General features: G+C 30.1%; 6 protein-coding genes across 6 annotated transcripts; 3 read left to right on the top strand and 3 right to left on the bottom strand.

The window, feature by feature from the left end:
• Nucleotides 1-1,106: 1,106 nt before the first annotated feature.
• GO595_001014 (leucine-rich repeat domain-containing protein) lies at nucleotides 1,107-2,711 on the top strand (the record flags this gene model as incomplete). Its single annotated transcript, XM_067912791.1, has 1 exon — nucleotides 1,107-2,711. One exon carries the CDS (start codon nucleotides 1,107-1,109, stop codon nucleotides 2,709-2,711), a length of 1,605 nt encoding a protein of 534 aa, XP_067778957.1.
• Nucleotides 2,712-4,378: 1,667 nt separating this feature from the next.
• Nucleotides 4,379-4,720, top strand: GO595_001013 (Multiple epidermal growth factor-like domains protein 8; the record flags this gene model as incomplete). The annotated part of the gene is made up of 1 exon (XM_067912780.1): nucleotides 4,379-4,720. The coding sequence occupies one exon, from the start codon at nucleotides 4,379-4,381 to the stop codon at nucleotides 4,718-4,720; it is 342 nt and encodes a 113-aa protein (XP_067778956.1).
• Nucleotides 4,721-7,475: 2,755 nt separating this feature from the next.
• On the top strand, nucleotides 7,476-9,602 carry GO595_001012 (uncharacterized protein; the record flags this gene model as incomplete). Its single annotated transcript, XM_067912769.1, has 1 exon — nucleotides 7,476-9,602. The coding sequence occupies one exon, from the start codon at nucleotides 7,476-7,478 to the stop codon at nucleotides 9,600-9,602; it is 2,127 nt and encodes a 708-aa protein (XP_067778955.1).
• Nucleotides 9,603-9,891: 289 nt separating this feature from the next.
• On the bottom strand, nucleotides 9,892-10,176 carry GO595_001011 (NAD(P)-dependent oxidoreductase; the record flags this gene model as incomplete). Its single annotated transcript, XM_067912758.1, has 1 exon — nucleotides 9,892-10,176. The coding sequence occupies one exon, from the start codon at nucleotides 10,174-10,176 to the stop codon at nucleotides 9,892-9,894; it is 285 nt and encodes a 94-aa protein (XP_067778954.1).
• Nucleotides 10,177-12,017: 1,841 nt separating this feature from the next.
• GO595_001010 (uncharacterized protein) lies at nucleotides 12,018-13,583 on the bottom strand (the record flags this gene model as incomplete). The annotated part of the gene is made up of 1 exon (XM_067912747.1): nucleotides 12,018-13,583. One exon carries the CDS (start codon nucleotides 13,581-13,583, stop codon nucleotides 12,018-12,020), a length of 1,566 nt encoding a protein of 521 aa, XP_067778953.1.
• Nucleotides 13,584-15,770: 2,187 nt separating this feature from the next.
• GO595_001009 (uncharacterized protein) lies at nucleotides 15,771-16,865 on the bottom strand (the record flags this gene model as incomplete). Its single annotated transcript, XM_067912736.1, has 1 exon — nucleotides 15,771-16,865. One exon carries the CDS (start codon nucleotides 16,863-16,865, stop codon nucleotides 15,771-15,773), a length of 1,095 nt encoding a protein of 364 aa, XP_067778952.1.
• Between the last annotated feature and the right edge of the window lie 218 nt (nucleotides 16,866-17,083).

Genomic DNA, 17,083 nt, shown 5'->3' with positions numbered 1-17,083 from the left:
AAATTTTGTTTTTCTCTACAAAATAAAAGATGGAAAGTTATGGTGAATTTTATGAAGCTTGCATAAATTTAGAACGTTTCGTTGAATAACGTTATACATAAAAAATAGGAATACGACTGAATACATTATTTTGAACAACGTTGTTCTAATATTGGTGTCTATGTGTCCAACATTAAGATTTATTTCAAAAAGTGATTTTTCATCACAATTTCTGGCCAAAATCATAAAATTTTCAACAAGGAACAAAAATGAGAGACTTTGTTCGATGATTCTTACGTGACTTAACCCAATTCTTTTTATCAAATATTGAGACCAATAAAAATTACATCGTGAATCATTGTCAAAATTTTAATATCAATTGAAAATTGAATTCATAAAATTAAAATTTTATGAAGTTTACATTATTTTCTCGAACTGAACCTGTTGCTTATCATAATTGTTCACTTATGTTGAAAACAAAATCCATAATGAATCTCGAATTCGAAGAATTATTCGATGATATAGAAATTATGGTTCAAAGCTTTCCACATATAGAAGATGAACATAATGATACATTTGATTTTGAATCATCACCTGCTTGGCAACTTATAAAAGAAAAAAAATGGAACAAAATAACACATAAAGAACTTCTCAAAAATGCAATGATTTTGAGTGGTCAACTCAAAAGAAAATTATCCAGAAATCAAAAGCGATCGAAAAAATTGTTAATAAAATGGTTTAATGATCACCTAAGCGAAATCATTAAATTGTGTAGTAATGTAGAAAAAGCATATGAAACAGATACAGAAAGTGAATAAAAATTATTATCATTATTTGTTAAATATTCCTCAAACATCGACTACTTGTTAAACTCTGTATTGATGTCTATGGAATTACTTAAATTTCATATATTTTTATTTTCAAAATATATGCCGTATTTGGATTTTTTTTTCTGAATAAATTGCATTTGTTAAATTACATAAAAGAAAACAATGTATTTTTCATGATTCTAAGTTTTGTTATAAGGAATTTGAGACAGTTAAAAAATTTTCCGTCGTGACGCACAGTTAAAACTGTTTTACGACATGTTTTGTCGGTTAAATCACGTCACATTGACATATTATTAAATGACAATTATTTTAGCTCTATTTTTTAGTTTAACATCTCAATACTTTTCTCAAGGAACGCTTGAAATCACAAAACCAGATGAATTTGATTCGCAGCATAAGGATGAAACCATTCATGTTATCATTGGTGGAGAAGTAACAGAAATTCCTTCAAAATATTTTCAGAGTTGGCCAAAGTTAGCATCCGTTAATATATTAGCCTCAGTAATTGAAATTGGAAATTACTCATTTTCTCAATGCCCACTTCTCGAATCTGTTAATATTGGAGCTAATGTTACCACGATTGGAGAATATGCATTTTCTTCTTGCTCAAAATTACTAAACGTTACAATTCCAGATTCAGTTATTACACTTGGAAAAGAATTATTCCAAAGTTGTCATAACTTACAAAATGTAAACATTGGAAACAAAGTTACAACAATCGGTGATTCTGCGTTTGCTAATTGTTCATCATTACAAAAAATTTACATTCCAGATTCGGTTACAACGATTGGCGAAACTTTATTTGCCAACTGCGTAAAGCTAGAGACAGCAAACATTGGAAATAATGTCACCACAATTGGCAACAAAACATTTTATGCATGCAATAAATTAACAACAGTTACCATTGGCAATAACGTCACTACAATTGGACATTACGCATTTTATGAATGTGCGTCATTACAAAGCGTTACAATACCAAGTTCAGTCAATGAAATTCAAGATTATGCATTTGCATATTGTTATCTATTAGAACTCGTCAACATTGGAAACAACATTGTTACATATGGTGATTATGTATTCACTAACTGCTCAAAGTTAAAGTCGTTTTATATTGGCGATAATGCAATGATTGGATCGCAAATGTTTTTCGACTGTTACAGTCTCCAATCGATTAATGTATCAACTAACAACAAATATTACACCAATTATAACAACGATGGCGTTATATACAACAAAGAAATAACTTCAATTATTTATTATCCAATTGGCCTTTCGAACGCATTTTATAACATTCCAAACACTGTTAGCGCAATCAATGATTACGTATTCTACAATTGTTCTTCATTAGAAAACGTAACAATTCCAAACTCTGTTTCGATCATTGGAAACTATGCGTTTTATTCATGTGCAAAATTAAAGATCGGAAACATTGGAAGCAGTGTATCAGTTATTGGTAATTATGCATTTTATGAATGTAATTCATTAGAAAACATAACAATATCAAACGCAACGTCAACAATTGGAAATTATGCGTTTTACAAATGCATAAAATTAAACTTCCTTTATATCGGAAGCAACGTTGCGACAATTGGTAATTATACATTTTACCGATGCACAGCACTTTATTGCATATATTACAGTGGCGAAAAGCAGCCGCAAATCGGCGCTTCTGCTTTCGACCGCGTCCCTGCAGCACAAGTGATAACACTGAACTCGTATCAAGACGCTGCGTTCGGAAGCTTCAAGATAACAAACCAAACTGAATGCTCAGTCCCAAAGGATGGCAACAATTGGCTCGTAATCGGAATATGCATTGGCGTCGTGGTGCTTTTGATTATTGGGTTCATCGTCTTCCTCGTAATATGCCAAAGGAGAAGAGATGGCTACGGCAGCCTTTATTGAATAAACACTTTCTTTCGCTTTGTATGAAGAAGTAATTCGAAATGATGAAACAGAAAAACTTCAAAAAATGTCATCACAAGTAAATTTAATGTGACATAACTTTGTGAAAGATGAACATTTATTAGTCAAAGCAATGTTACATTAGTTAATTACGGAGAATTTTTGGTGTAATAGAAAGTTTTTAATATTTACTTATGAATAATGCAAAAGGTGAAAACTTAGAGATAATTTATTTATGCGAGCAAAATTATACATTTTTTTACTGCGCATATTCAGCAGCAATTGAATTCCATCGCAGGGAAATTATGCAATGTGTTAATGGACGATATTTAAAAGAGATCAAGTTGTAACAAAAAAAATGTCCAAATAACCGCCGATGATGTCATCATGTGTCAAATAAAAATTCTTAAATATTATTATATTATTCATTTAAATGACTTAAATAAGTGTATTGAAATTAGACCGAATTAGACGTATTAAGAATGGCCGCGTTCGAATTATATTTGAGAGAAATTCGAACTTTAACAATTTTGTCTAGATATTAATTTTATGATTTGAAAAAGTACATCGTTTTGAATTAATAAAATTGGTGCTCTGAATTAACCGAAAATTCAGGTCAAATCCTATTTGAGAGGTATAATCATTTCTTTTCATGAAAATCCTACTTCACGATATATCAAGGAGCATAGTTACCCAGGTTTTCGTTGATGAAATGGATCCAATCAATGTTTTACTAAAAGACAGATCGAATGCATACTTGATATATAATGATACAATTTTGATATCTCTTTTTACATTTGCGTTATATGGAATTAGTGATGGCTCTCATGTGTATATTTATGAAACGCAAATAACAGCTAAACCAAAAAAACTGAAAAAAAGAAATACCGAAAATTTTCTTGAGTTAACATTCCATGACATTCTTCTTTACTATAAGCGAATTGACACAAATTTTATGCGTTATGAGACAAACTCACGATTCCAAAGGAAGATTGCCAGTTATTATTCTATGTTTGAATCCTTACAAAATAACGCAGAAGAGAATAAAAGTGAAGAGATATATAAAACAGATTTTACTGCAAACTCTCCTTCAACTAGTGTCCTTCCAATTTGCTGGAAAGAAAATTGTATAAATGTTTTTCTCTCTTATCTTTTTTATTTGTTGTCTTTTTATGTAGATATTAAAATTTTGGCATACTTATATATAATTCATATTCATAAAATGTTTTTTTCTCTTCTATAATTTGAGTCATCGGAAAAATTGTCCAATTAATAAAAGAGATATTCACTTTATCATAATTATGAATATTGATGTTTACAAGGGAGAAATTAAGAGTAATTGTCTTCAATTGACTTCAATAAATTTTACTTATACAATTATTTCTATACTTAAAATTCAGAAAATTTCTAATTAGAACAATATTAAACAACTCTTTATTCATATTACATAAAATATAGTGTGTGTATACAAAGCAACTTCAACAGCACAAATGAAAATTGTTCCCCAACTAATCAAAAGGTGAATTTCAGAAAAGTTATAACTTTAAAGCAAAAATAAGAACATTATTATTCATTATTTTTCAAAAATTAGCAAATTTCCTGATTATACATGTATTATGTATCTTTTGTTTACTGATGTATTTAGTTGTTGCTTGGTGGTGGTGTTGATGGTTGGATTTGAAGCATTTGCTGTTGATAAGGAAGATTTGGCTGTTGGTTCTGTTGCATTTGCTGTTGATAAGGAAGATTTGGCTGTTGGTTCTGTTGCATTTGCTGTTGATAAGGAAGATTTGGCTGTTGGTTTTGTTGCATTTGCTGTTGGTAAAGAAGATTTGGCTGGTTTGGTTGCACCACTTGTTGAAAAGGAAGATTTGGCTGTTGGTTCTGTTGCATTTGCTGTTGATAAAGAAGATTTGGCTGGTTTGGTTGCATTATCTGTTGATAAGGAAGATTTGGTTGATTTTGCTGCATCATTTGTAGATTTCCTAATTGTTGATTCTGAGAATTGATCTGCATAATTTGCTGGTTTAAGCTCATTATTTGCGAATTTAGATTCATTATTTGGGAATTAAGGTTGAATACCTCCATATTAAGATTAGCTAATATCTGAGCAGGATTCACAGCTTGAAAATTAGGATTTATAACTTGAGGAGGATTGGCTCCATGGTTTATACCTTGGTTCACTTGGTTTTGTCTTTTGTTGTTTCCTTTGTTGCTCATGTAAAATTGATGAGAAACAAAGACAGCGGTTATATCATCAAATACAACTTTTAATTTATATTAACGGTCACGCTATTATCCAATGAACAAAAGAAAATAACATTTGATGAGTTACGCTCGAGCAAATAAATTTATTTTTCATTAAAAATGTCATAGTCAAAGTGTTTGACAATAAAAATATATTCATTTATAAGGTTTTCACAAACAATGAAAAATGAGCCCCTATATATTCTAAATTTTCTCCTATAAATTTTAATTTGTTGAATATTTAAAATAATCACTATTAACTATTTTATCAAGAACTATCATAAACAAAATATTCACCATGATTATCATTTTTTGTAAGTGAAACCTATCAAAAATATCTGAATTATATGGAACTCCATTATCATATAAATTTGAAAAATATTCTCTTTTGAAGCATTAATAAATGACATTAAAATATATTTTTCTTTTTTATATTTATTATTAATAAAATATTTGCTTAATATGTTAATAAACCCAGAAAGAAAGAACAAAAACATTGATAAAAACAGTTAGGCATTTAAACGTGTCCTATGAATTAAAGTTGCCCCATACGTTTGCACTTAGATGTCAGAAATTTTAGAAACAAAGATAAATATCTCATTTATTTATTGGTTTTAATTATTTATATTTATAAAAATGTTTTAAATTATTCTTTTATAAATATAAATATTCATTTAAACTATGATATCTCATATATAAAAGTAAAAAAGTGCAATTTGCTTTTTATTGCGAAAGTTGATTTATTTCATCTTCATCTTCATATTTTGGAGTTTCGTTGCTAATTAAAGTACAACCAGGTGGAAGGTATTCAGAATTCACGATGCCGAATTTGTGTTGTTTTTTCTTTTTGACTTCATCGATTTTTATATTAAAATTCCAAAGTTCATTAAATCCTGGATTCGAAACCAGCTCTTTGGCAACAAATTCGACAACTCTCTTACCAGCAACAGTTTTAGTACTTATTTCTGCCCTTCTGAAAGCCCCACGAATGTTAAATGATGTTGTGATCTGCTCGTATGCCTTTAATATGACGATAATTGCATTTTCTACCATTTTTTGGCTTTCTTCATCTTCAACAGTATTTTTGATTATATTAAAAACGTCAAATAATGACAAATCAAGGGCTTGGAAAATGTTTGTGGTATGGGAAGAAAAACATAAACGAATTATATTATTTTCTCTCAAAACTTTCAGAATGTCAACGTTACAATGCGCACCAAATGAATCCATTAATAAAATTGCTTCATACTCTTCAACTTCATATTTTTCTCTTACACATTTGACATATGGAATCAATACATCATTAATATATTCATTAAATAACTTAGAATCAACGTAAGGTAAATTTCGAATACGAATCATCACATATTCATTATGTCGTAAATAGTTTATTCATTGATCATCACTATATTAGTGTTTTGTTATTAACATGGGAGTATAAGCATCACCTGCTGCTGAAACACATGTAAGGAGTGTCATAAGAGTTACTTTTCTTGTTGAAAAATGATGAACATTGTTTGAGTTAATCTTAGCATCAACGAAAACTTTCTTCGTTTTTCGATCTTTCCAAGATGAAGTTCCTGCTTCATCTAAATCAAAAACTAATTCTGTTAACCTTCCATCCACATGTTTATGCATGTTTTGAAAGTGTTCTTTCAAATGTCCTCTAGGAACTGTCATTCTTGTGACTTTTTGATAAGGTGATATACATTTTTTAATTTGATCTATATTTCTAAGATAAAATTGATTTATCCATCCCTTTGTTAAAGATAAATCAAATTTTTTTTTGATAAAAGATAATAACTGCCTTTGGGTCATTGCATGACCTTCATTAGATGAATCAATAATTGCTTGAACAATTATTTCTTCTTTATCTTCATCTAATGCTCTATGTCGATCTAAAGGTTTTGGATCTTGTGGGCCGTTTGAAATACTTCTAGATACAGTTTTACGGCACATATTATAGACGAATGCTAGTTGATTAAAAGTGAAAGTAACATCATCTAATTCAGATGCATATTTGTAGAGAAAACAAAGCTGATGATTTTTATATTCTAAGTTCATAGAGTCAGGATTCCTTAATAATGATCGAGTAAATTATTGAGAAATACCAATAGTATCTAATTTTTGTTTAATTTCATCTAGTGGCATTGCTGGTGTTAATGTTGACATTGAGATAAATGAAATTTTATTAAAGATTATTTATTAACGTATTTTAACGTATGGGACCACTTTGATTCCTGGGACACGTTTAAATCCCCAACTGTATTTTAAATCAAACAAAATAATTTTTATGACTTTTTTTAACAAAATAATGATAATTATTGAACAGTACATAAATCTTTTCGAGTTGGTTGTGCTTCATTTTCTTTATTTTTATCATTGGTTGGTTTGTCAAATGCTTCATTTATTCCTTGTCCAGTTACCCCAGACTTTCAATGCTTTTTTGTAAACATCACAAAACAAACCCCATAAATTTAGTCGAATAGCCCTTTTATCACAAAAGTGACATCCAAGATGAAAAACGTTAACCTTTTATCAAAATTGAAAACTATCGGCAATTTTTCGGTTTGGACACATACCGGAGTGCAAGATCAATTATTTTCCCTTGATCTCGATGGAATCTCAACATCGGATAGCGAAGACAATTCCGAACAAAAAGAAGAAGTTCAGTCAGTGCCAAAAGTTAATTCCAATGAAAACGTACAAATTGATGCAAAATTAATAGCAACAACAAATGACCAGCAACATAAAGAAGAAAAACAAAATCAAAGTGATCAAATACAGCAGATTAATCCAAAACAAATCGAAATCAAAACTGAGCCTTCGCCTAAATTTTCTGTTGGAGGTAGAAAACAAAACAAACCAATAAATCAACAGAAATCAAAGAACCGTAACAAACCAAATCCCATCAAGATCGAGGTCCCAAGATCAACATCAGAACAAGCCATGGTGCGAAATCCAGGAAATCGTGTAACCCAAAAGTTTGAGCTTAAGGTTGAAAAACCTAAGTTAGATTTAACTTCAGATAGTTCAACTTCTAAGCCACAAATGCCAAGCATTAAAGTTGAAAGAAGCACCTCAAATGACTTCAAAGATAAAAACAAGAAAATAATAATATCGAGGTCAAGTTCACAAGAATATGAAGAGCTAGAGTTATGTCCATTTTGTAGTAAGTTTTCATTTCCATTCAATGATCTTCTGAATCATATTCTTTTATCCCATAAATTACTTAAAACATTTCTAGGAAATAGTGATTCACAAAGTAATAACAAATGTCCTAAGTGTCCCCAAGTTTTTGAATCAACACAAGAACTTGTAACTCATTGCATTAATTCACATACGAAAGATATCTTTATCTCCATTAGAGATCATATATTGCAACAACCAGAACATATCCGCCCTGAGGTTGAAAAATTTATCGAAAAACATTTCCCATCAATCAACTCCCACTTCCATCGGACCTTTGAAATCTCATCGTCAGACTCTGAAAGTGGGGACGATACGGAGGACGATACCATCGTTGATGATGAATACATATCGTTCCTATCGTCGTCGATCAAAACCGATGGAATTTCAACAAGAACATCCCAACCAATCAACTTAGATCCAACAAGATTTGCTTTTCGAGAAGACAACTTGGCATCTTCGCAAGAATCAATAGACAAGTATATTGAAGAACTTCATGAGTATGAATTATTTTTAAGATCATTTGGAATGATTTATTTCGAAAGAAATAGTGGTGAATTCATTTGCCAAGTATGTAAGAAAAGGTTTGAGACCACCATCAATCTAGTACAACATTGTTATACCCAACATCGAGCAAGAATTACACCAGAATTAAGAAGTATCTTGTACTTCCTCACAACAACAGATATTACCAATATTCCTGATCAGAAGCTACTACAGATGAAAGAATTACGACTCAATCTTACTCTATATCCAATTGTCAAACAACCCGAATCACCACGACCACTCTCAGTTCTTAATGTACCAATGATCTGTACTGATTTCTTTATCGAAGCTTTAGCTATCAAGCCACCTGAATCATTATCTCATCAAACGCCAAAAGTATTCCATTATCCAACAGTTTTAATGGCAAAGCTACCAGCGCCACTACCAATTATCTTTCAACAGAGTACAAAACTTAACTGTACGGCATTTGGATTTTTTGATACGCCAATTGCGAAGGGCTTAGAAATCCAACATATGGTCCAAGCAACGCTCAGCTCACTTGCGAGCAAGCCTGTATATCGTATAACATTTAAATCTCTTGGACAATGTCCAGAATCTTTTTCATTTTTAGACAATCTTTGTAAAAAGTATAACTTCATTGGAATGATAACTCCGAAAGTGATTGATAATGAGTATGGAACTTATAATTTTAAGATGTATTTAATGTTTACGTATAACACAATAAATATTTTGAGCGAAATCGAAAATGAAATTAAAGATTTCGTAAAAAGTGTCGAAGTGTGGAAATGCAGAAGATGCAAATATGCATATAACCCGAAGGCTGATGAGCCATGTGTCGGCCCAAGGGCTGGAAACCTCACAATACAACTGAAGAACTCGAAGCACGAGTTCGATAGAGTGATGTCGTCATATGAAATAGAGAAATTGACAGTGAAGGAACTGATTTGAAGTAAACTGAACTTCATTTAATTAATTGTTCAAATAAAAAGTTTTTGATGTATTTGTGGAATAACAAAAAATTGAAATTTGAATTTGATAAATCTGAAAATTAATTTTTTTCATTCTTTAACGCTATATGAAAATATATAATAATTTAAATTGAAATATTTTGATTTTGCTAATATTTTTTTAATCAGTTTAGATTAGTGTGAAAGTTTTTTCTTTATTTATTTAAAAATATTAAATTCAAAATTGTTAAAAAGATTTTCTAAACAAAGATAAATAATGAATTAATTGTTTAGTAACCAACTGTGAAACGTTTGCCAACATAATTACCATTCGCAATTTCGTCAATCATTGCTACTGTATAATCTGAATTTGATATTTTACTTTCGCCTTTTTCATTAAATATTGTTTCATCACCACTTAATCTAAATTTTCCTTGTTTTTCACCTGGGTAAATGTTAAATGACGGACATAATACAGTTCCTGGAACATCATTTTGCTCTAAAACAAGTGAAAGAAGTTTTGTAGCAGCATTTGCTATTGGCATATATTCTGGTAGGAAATTTGGTGAATCCATATTTCGAATACTATTGGTTATAAGTGTCTTAAAAATGGTCAAATAGAAATAGTTAAAATACTTCTTGAACAAAAAGGAATTGATATTAATGCTAAAGATATTTATTTGTCTTATTTAAAATTTATTTTAATAATTTCTTATTTCAAAATATTGTCTCCGTAATATGAATCAGATACAATTACATGTGTTGCTTTAATTCCATAAAATGCATCATAATAAATATAAACTGAAGAACTTCCATAATAATAAATGCAATTTATGATTTGCAATCATAAAATGCACTTGATCCAATTGTACTTACTTTACTAAGATTAAGTGTGAGAAGTGGTGTACATTTATAAAATGCATATGAACTGATTGTTGTAAGTGTTTCTGGTAAATTAATTGATTCCAAAGATGTACATTCCCCAAATACATATATCGTATATATTTTCACATTCATAAAATGATTGTTGTTGAATTGTTTTAAGAGTTTCTGGTAATGTAATATTCGTTAAGTTCGTGCATTGATAAAATGCTTTCGAATAAATTGTTATAACATTTTATTGAACAAAAATGTTTCCAAATTTAAACAGCCTGAAAATGAAGAAGATCCAATATTTTCAACTTTTTCACCAAGAATAACTTTAGTTAAAGATGTGCATTTTAAAAATGTAAATTTGTCTTTCGAAATAATATGTCCAACTATTTAAATTATAATATTTAAATTTATAATTAGTGGCACTAATTGAATATCGAAGATTTATACAAATTGTTGATGTTATTATTCGCTATTATATTCTCATATGTTGCTTAATTGCACAATACATTTCAAAATTGATTAACCAATTGTGTTGCAATTTTGGGATTATCTGCTAAGCTATGCATAAGATATTCTTAGCATCAAAAAATATATAAATAAACATATTCATTTTTATTTTTTATAGCAAAATCCTTAACCTCCTGAAAAATGCTGTAAAATCTCGAATTTTTATTGAAAGCATATTATCTTCATGATATAATTTATCATATCATTTTTCTATTTCTATTTTGTTTTCGCATAAATATGATAACTGATTTAATGCATTTCAAAAGAGAGCAGAGTTTAAACAAATCAAACTGTATAATTTGATGTTTTTTTGTTATTGTAATTATTATTTACCAAATCATAAACCTCATATCTTCATGTCCTAAAAAATAAAGATAGTAATACAGAAACTTAAAATTTTTCAAACATAATTAATTCATTGCTTATTTTATTAAACAATTTTACTCTTAATCTTTTTCAATAAATATTTCAGAGGCGACCTTGAACGAATGCCTTACCCTGCATTGGGACAAATTAATTTGAAATCATTGGAACTTGATAAATTTATTGATTTTGATTTCTTTTTGTTAACAAATCATTAAAGGCATGTGCGTAGCTTTACTAAATGTGAACTTGATCAAGAAATTCCGACTAAATTAACAGATTTTTGTTCTTTCTGTTTTTTTTGAGTATTGGCTGTAAAATATTGAAAAAATTTTTAGAATAATTATTCTATGGAAAAATAAACGGTTTCCTCTCATGTCGTTACGGGATGCCCGACTGCCACTTTTCTTTGATCCCAAAAATTATTTTGTGGCTGAAGGACAAGCTAAAAAAATGTTACAAATCACGTGTTAAGGATTTTAAAAAATGTCAACAATTTTAACAAAATTCGTTTTTGCCTTTTTATAAGCAGTAATTTAGATAATTTGCAAATTCAAAAAAATTTAATTACAAAATCTGTTTATTTACTAATAATAAATAACACAAAAAATCGAATCCAATATAAAATTTAATTTAAATTCTATATTTGTATTAATTACATTTCTGTCATCTATTTACCTTTCGCAATAACCCATGGCTCTGTTTGCCCAACTGCATACCACACATCGCTTTCAAACTCCTTTGCTGGCTTGTTCATTCCGCTTTTCTGGTATAGAAATTGTGCCGCCTTTTTAAGAGAAAAGTTTTTATATTGCGATCGAAGCGATTCCAATTCCGAAGACATCGACTTCTTTGGCGAATAATCGGACATTGGCGGGGACAGCTCATTAAGGTCCGCCTTATCGCGTGGTTTAAGGATTGTATGAGAATAATTGAACATCGATTGTGGCTCAAAATCAGTCACTACAATTTCAGGAGGATCCCAATGGTTTTCAAAAGGCCAAGCCTCGCTTTCGTAATCTTCACTTATCTCATCAATTTCATCAGCATTATTATTAGCTTCAAAAGATTCTTCCTCTTCTACTGGAGATTCAGTGCTGCTCTCAATTTCAATTTCTTCACTTGTGTCACTATCTGATTCGATAACTTTAGGACTTTTACTCCTTGGAACAGAAGTCTTGTCATCGGCGGTTTTGGGAGGTTTCTTCTCGCAAACTTTTTGAGAGGGAGGCGACGGTTGTATACCTGAAGCCAATTCGATGGATTTTTCGATTTTTGCACTCATTTCAGAGCCAATTATAAATGTTACCTTACATTCTTTAAGGTCATTATAATCCTGGTCGTTTGGTACGCGTCTATTGTTAGCATCTCGTACTAAAAGATCGATGTAATCTTTTGGTCCCTGAACATCAGTTGATTCCTTTTGCACCTCTGGACAAAATTTAAGCAGTCCGTACAAGCCATCAGAGTACATAATAACAGTATATTTTTTATCTCTGACTTTGGAAAATGTTGAGTGAAAAGCCTTCTTTTTGTTAAATACACCAATAGGAGAAGAAACAGTGTGAACACGGAACTTCCACCCATCCATTAATCTTGAGATATGTCTTGTTGGAAATCGAATACCTGTTGATCTTGTTAAAATATGAAGTATTTCAAGAGCGTGATAAATCATTTCGTAATATCCGCTGTATATACGGTCAGGAGGAGAATAAGCTTCAGCATCAATATATGCATATGTACCTCGATCTGTTTTTGCAAAACAATCAGAAGCGTTAAGCTCATTTGTGATGCACTCAATTGACTCGCGGGAGTCATCAATAAGGAACTTATCTGTTTTGGTTCCATCAAATGCTTTTACAATATCTTGAGGCGTAATATCCAAATTGTTTTCTTGATTTCGAAAATGATTCTCAATTAAGTTTATAAAAGCATTCCTTTGTTTCTTATTTGGTTCAATTTTTCCAAAATCAATGATACCCAACGGTTGAGCGGCGGTTTCTTGCGGTTGCATATCTTTGGGGGGCCCCAAAAGAAGTTCATCTGATGGTGTTTGTGTTTGGTCTATTGTTTGATTTTGGTTTTCGATGTTTTGTGAAAGGAATATAGGCTGTGGGTATGGAAGCAGTGTAACTGTGTTTTTTAGCTCAAAAAAATTAACCAAAGATTCCAAGCAAAAAGATAATCTTCCAACAAATGTAACAGTTACGTTATTTAGAGGAACTCTAAATTGCATTAATTCAATAAGTGTTTTTTCATTTATATTGTTTCGATTTGTAAGTAAAAAATTTTTCAATATGCCAAAGTACATTCCGCCAAAAAACAAATTTTCTAACTCGTATGGAATTGAATAATAGTGTGACTTTCTGTTTATGATGTTTGGCATTAATTCCATAAAATTTTCAATTGTCGAAAAATCGCTTTTGGTTATTTGTTGAATTGTTGCATTTTTAACATATTCAGCTCCCTTTAAACTTTTAATAAATTGAGTTTTTTGAACAGGGCCTTTAATCATTTTAAGATGATTTAAAATTACTTCTTTAAATGTAAGGTTTCCTCTCATAATTTCTGATGCTGTGGAATAACAGCCGACAACAGGGCGAACGCCATATTTTCCTCCGTAATAAAAAATACAGTCAGCCGCAAGGATGTTTTTCCACAGGCTCGGCTTGAAGTGGACGTTATTGACCGTTAATAAATTTGAAAGCTGTGTTTGAGTTAAACCGTTTGAAAATGGGTCGTTATCAAGAAGAAGTTGAACAACTTGATCAATCACTGTTTTAACTTGATTAAGACGAAGAGTCGAACCAAATTTAATTGAGGTTTTACTTATATTTCTATCACTAACAAAGAAATAAGGCGAATTGAAGATTATGCTGTAAATGCGCGATGTATCTTTTTCTGCTATTTTTTCGATTAACCCAACATTATTGCGATAATTTTTGCCTAAAAGATACTTGACTAATTCGGAAAAATTTACGGTTTCTTGATTTTGAAGAAGTTGATTGCAGGAAGTACAAACAAGAGAGCAAAAAGAAATGTGGCTTTGTTCAAAAACAAACCTGTCTTTTGGGTTAAATGTTATTTTATCGAAAAGTTTTATTGAGCCACCTGTGGAAATTTTAAATAATGTTGTTTCAAGTAATGTTTTTTCAGTAACTAAATACATAAAAGAAAATTTAGTTAGTTGGATGTAGTTACCATTAGGTTCAACAATCCATGTGCCTTCAAGTTTATTTGGTAAATCTGAAATATTTATTTTTTTATTTGTGGCAATTAAATAAACAACTGCGCTCTCCCACCCACAAAAAACATATGATGATTCTGGAGGAATTTTAAAAATGTTTGTATTTTGTATTAATTTTTGAAAAACATATGAATATAAAGGGAATGCTTTATTTTGCTGTTCTGAATTTTGACCTTCTGTTATTTTTGCTTTTGCTTTTTTTGGGCTGGATTTATCTGAAGACATGTGGTTGCAAAATATTTTGTTCCAAGCAAACCTATTCAAATTCGCCGATCCAATTTCTCATACAAAATCAAAATTCTATGAACATATAGAATATTTTCAGTTCATTCGGTATAAACGGTTTTGGCGCTTGAATTTTTCCCACTTAACCTTATTTTTATGCCTAATTAAATTTGATTATTCCTTGAATATAATCCATAATTGAAAGCATTCTCTAAAAAACCATTTGCAAATATTGAAATTTATAAATGCAAATGAAACTGATATAAAAATTGATAAGAAGTAAATATGATTTTTTCGATAGATATTGTTTATATTTTATATTTATTATATATGTATATATGTTGGTTGAATTATTATATACGCGATTTATACTCTGTTTTATACGCATAAAAGTAAAATATTTTCATTTTATTCATTCACGGTTTTTTCTGTTGTTATTTGGCTTTCAATTACACAAAAAGTGACTCGTGTCATCTTCAAAACGATTATTTTTTGATTCAAAAAGTTACTTAGCTATTGATACTCATTTTTATTTTAAAGCAATTGTATCTTTGAATTAGGCATATAAACCTATTTAACACACAAAACCTAATATTGCTATTTTAAAGTTATCATCATATTTCAAATTAAAAAAATTCTATCGAAGGATTATCGAGAAATGATAAATTTCAAAAAAGAAGCTTTTTTTTCTTTTTTTATTTTCAATAAAATATTTTTACAAATATTATATCCAAATAATAAACGCATTACAAGAAAAGTAAGTGATAAATTATATTAAAGAAAAAATCTGAAATTTAGTGTTGTTATGATAAAAATGCATTATTTTTTCAAAAATCAAAAGAAAGATATTTCAAATATTACACATATGTGATAACACACTTCAATATACTTCCTCTAAAATATTTTTTATAAGTTAATTCTATTTAAATGGAAATTAATTGGATAACGATTTTATTCAGTTTTTTCTTTCTTCTTCTCGACGACTTGTTCTTTTTCGTCTTTCTTTTCTTTATCCTTCTTTTCATTGTTCTCTTCTTTCTTTTCATCTTTCTTCTCTTGCTTTGGAGCATTTAACTTGATGAAAACTGGTCCAATGAAAGCCAATGCAACTGTAATCAATGCAGTGACAACAGAGTTAACGAATGGTCCTTGAACGATGAGGAAAAGGACTGTTAATGTAAATGCTTCAGATGGGAAAGTTTGCATAATTGATAATTCTTCTCTGACTTTAGCGCCGTTAAGTTGTGCGAAGATATCTTTGAGTCCTTCGTCGTATAGTTTGCGAAGTTTGTCAGCATCTTCACTGATCGATGTCAAGAAGAATCGAGCAAAGCAACAAATGTATTGGTAAATGATGATTTCCTTGACTTCGCCGACTGTTCCAACCCTCAAATGATCTGCAATTGAGAAAATCATGACTAATCGAAGAATTGATTCACTGGCTATGTTGTTTTCGGCGATCTTGGGGAAGAATTTCTTCATAACAATGGCTTGGATGTGAACAGAAGCAGAGAACATAATGTTTTTCTTGCCATAAAGCCCGGCTAAATAACATCCATTGTATATTGAGTAACAACCGAATATTAAGGCATTAGAAAGAGAATGGACAAGAATAGGGATGATCATGCTCTTGTTTTCACGGATTGCTCCACGGATCATTTTATTTGTATATGAATGAACTTTCATTAAAAACTTAATTACGATTTGGAAAAGAGTGTACACAGCCCATAGCTTGTAGATAGTTTGAGTTTTCATTAACTCAAGGCCTGAATCAAAGTCAAGACCAGCAAAATAAATACCAAGAAAAGCAATGATAATAGATGCTAACAATGCAAAGGAATTCTTGAACTCTGGTGTGCTCTTGTACTTGAGAAGTTGTAATGGAAGACGGACAATATTTCCAGTTATTATGGAAAGATGAGCCATTAATGCTTGCATTACCTTAAATTCTGATAAAACAGTAATGCTAGGAATGTTTTTTATGCCCTCATAAGCTTTAATATCCTTTTCCTTGTCAAGGTCATCGAAATGAGGGATGATTTCCATCTTATAACGTTTGTTATGTCAAACGGTCATATAACAGAAAAAGTTCTAGTTTTCAATATAACCGTAAATGAGAATACAATTTTCAAAGAAAACAAAAATATGGCATAAAGAAAAATAATTTCCTAAAAAAGTTTTATCTCAATCAACTTTTGAGATTTTGCTAAGATACTTCAAGGACCATCTTAAGGAATATTAAGATTATTTTTTTTAAACAAACT

This window comes from Histomonas meleagridis, assembly GCF_020186115.1.
Source record: "Histomonas meleagridis strain 2922-C6/04-10x chromosome Unknown contig_118, whole genome shotgun sequence".
NCBI lineage: Eukaryota > Parabasalia > Tritrichomonadida > Dientamoebidae > Histomonas > Histomonas meleagridis.
This window is presented reverse-complemented; position numbering and strand designations above follow the sequence as displayed.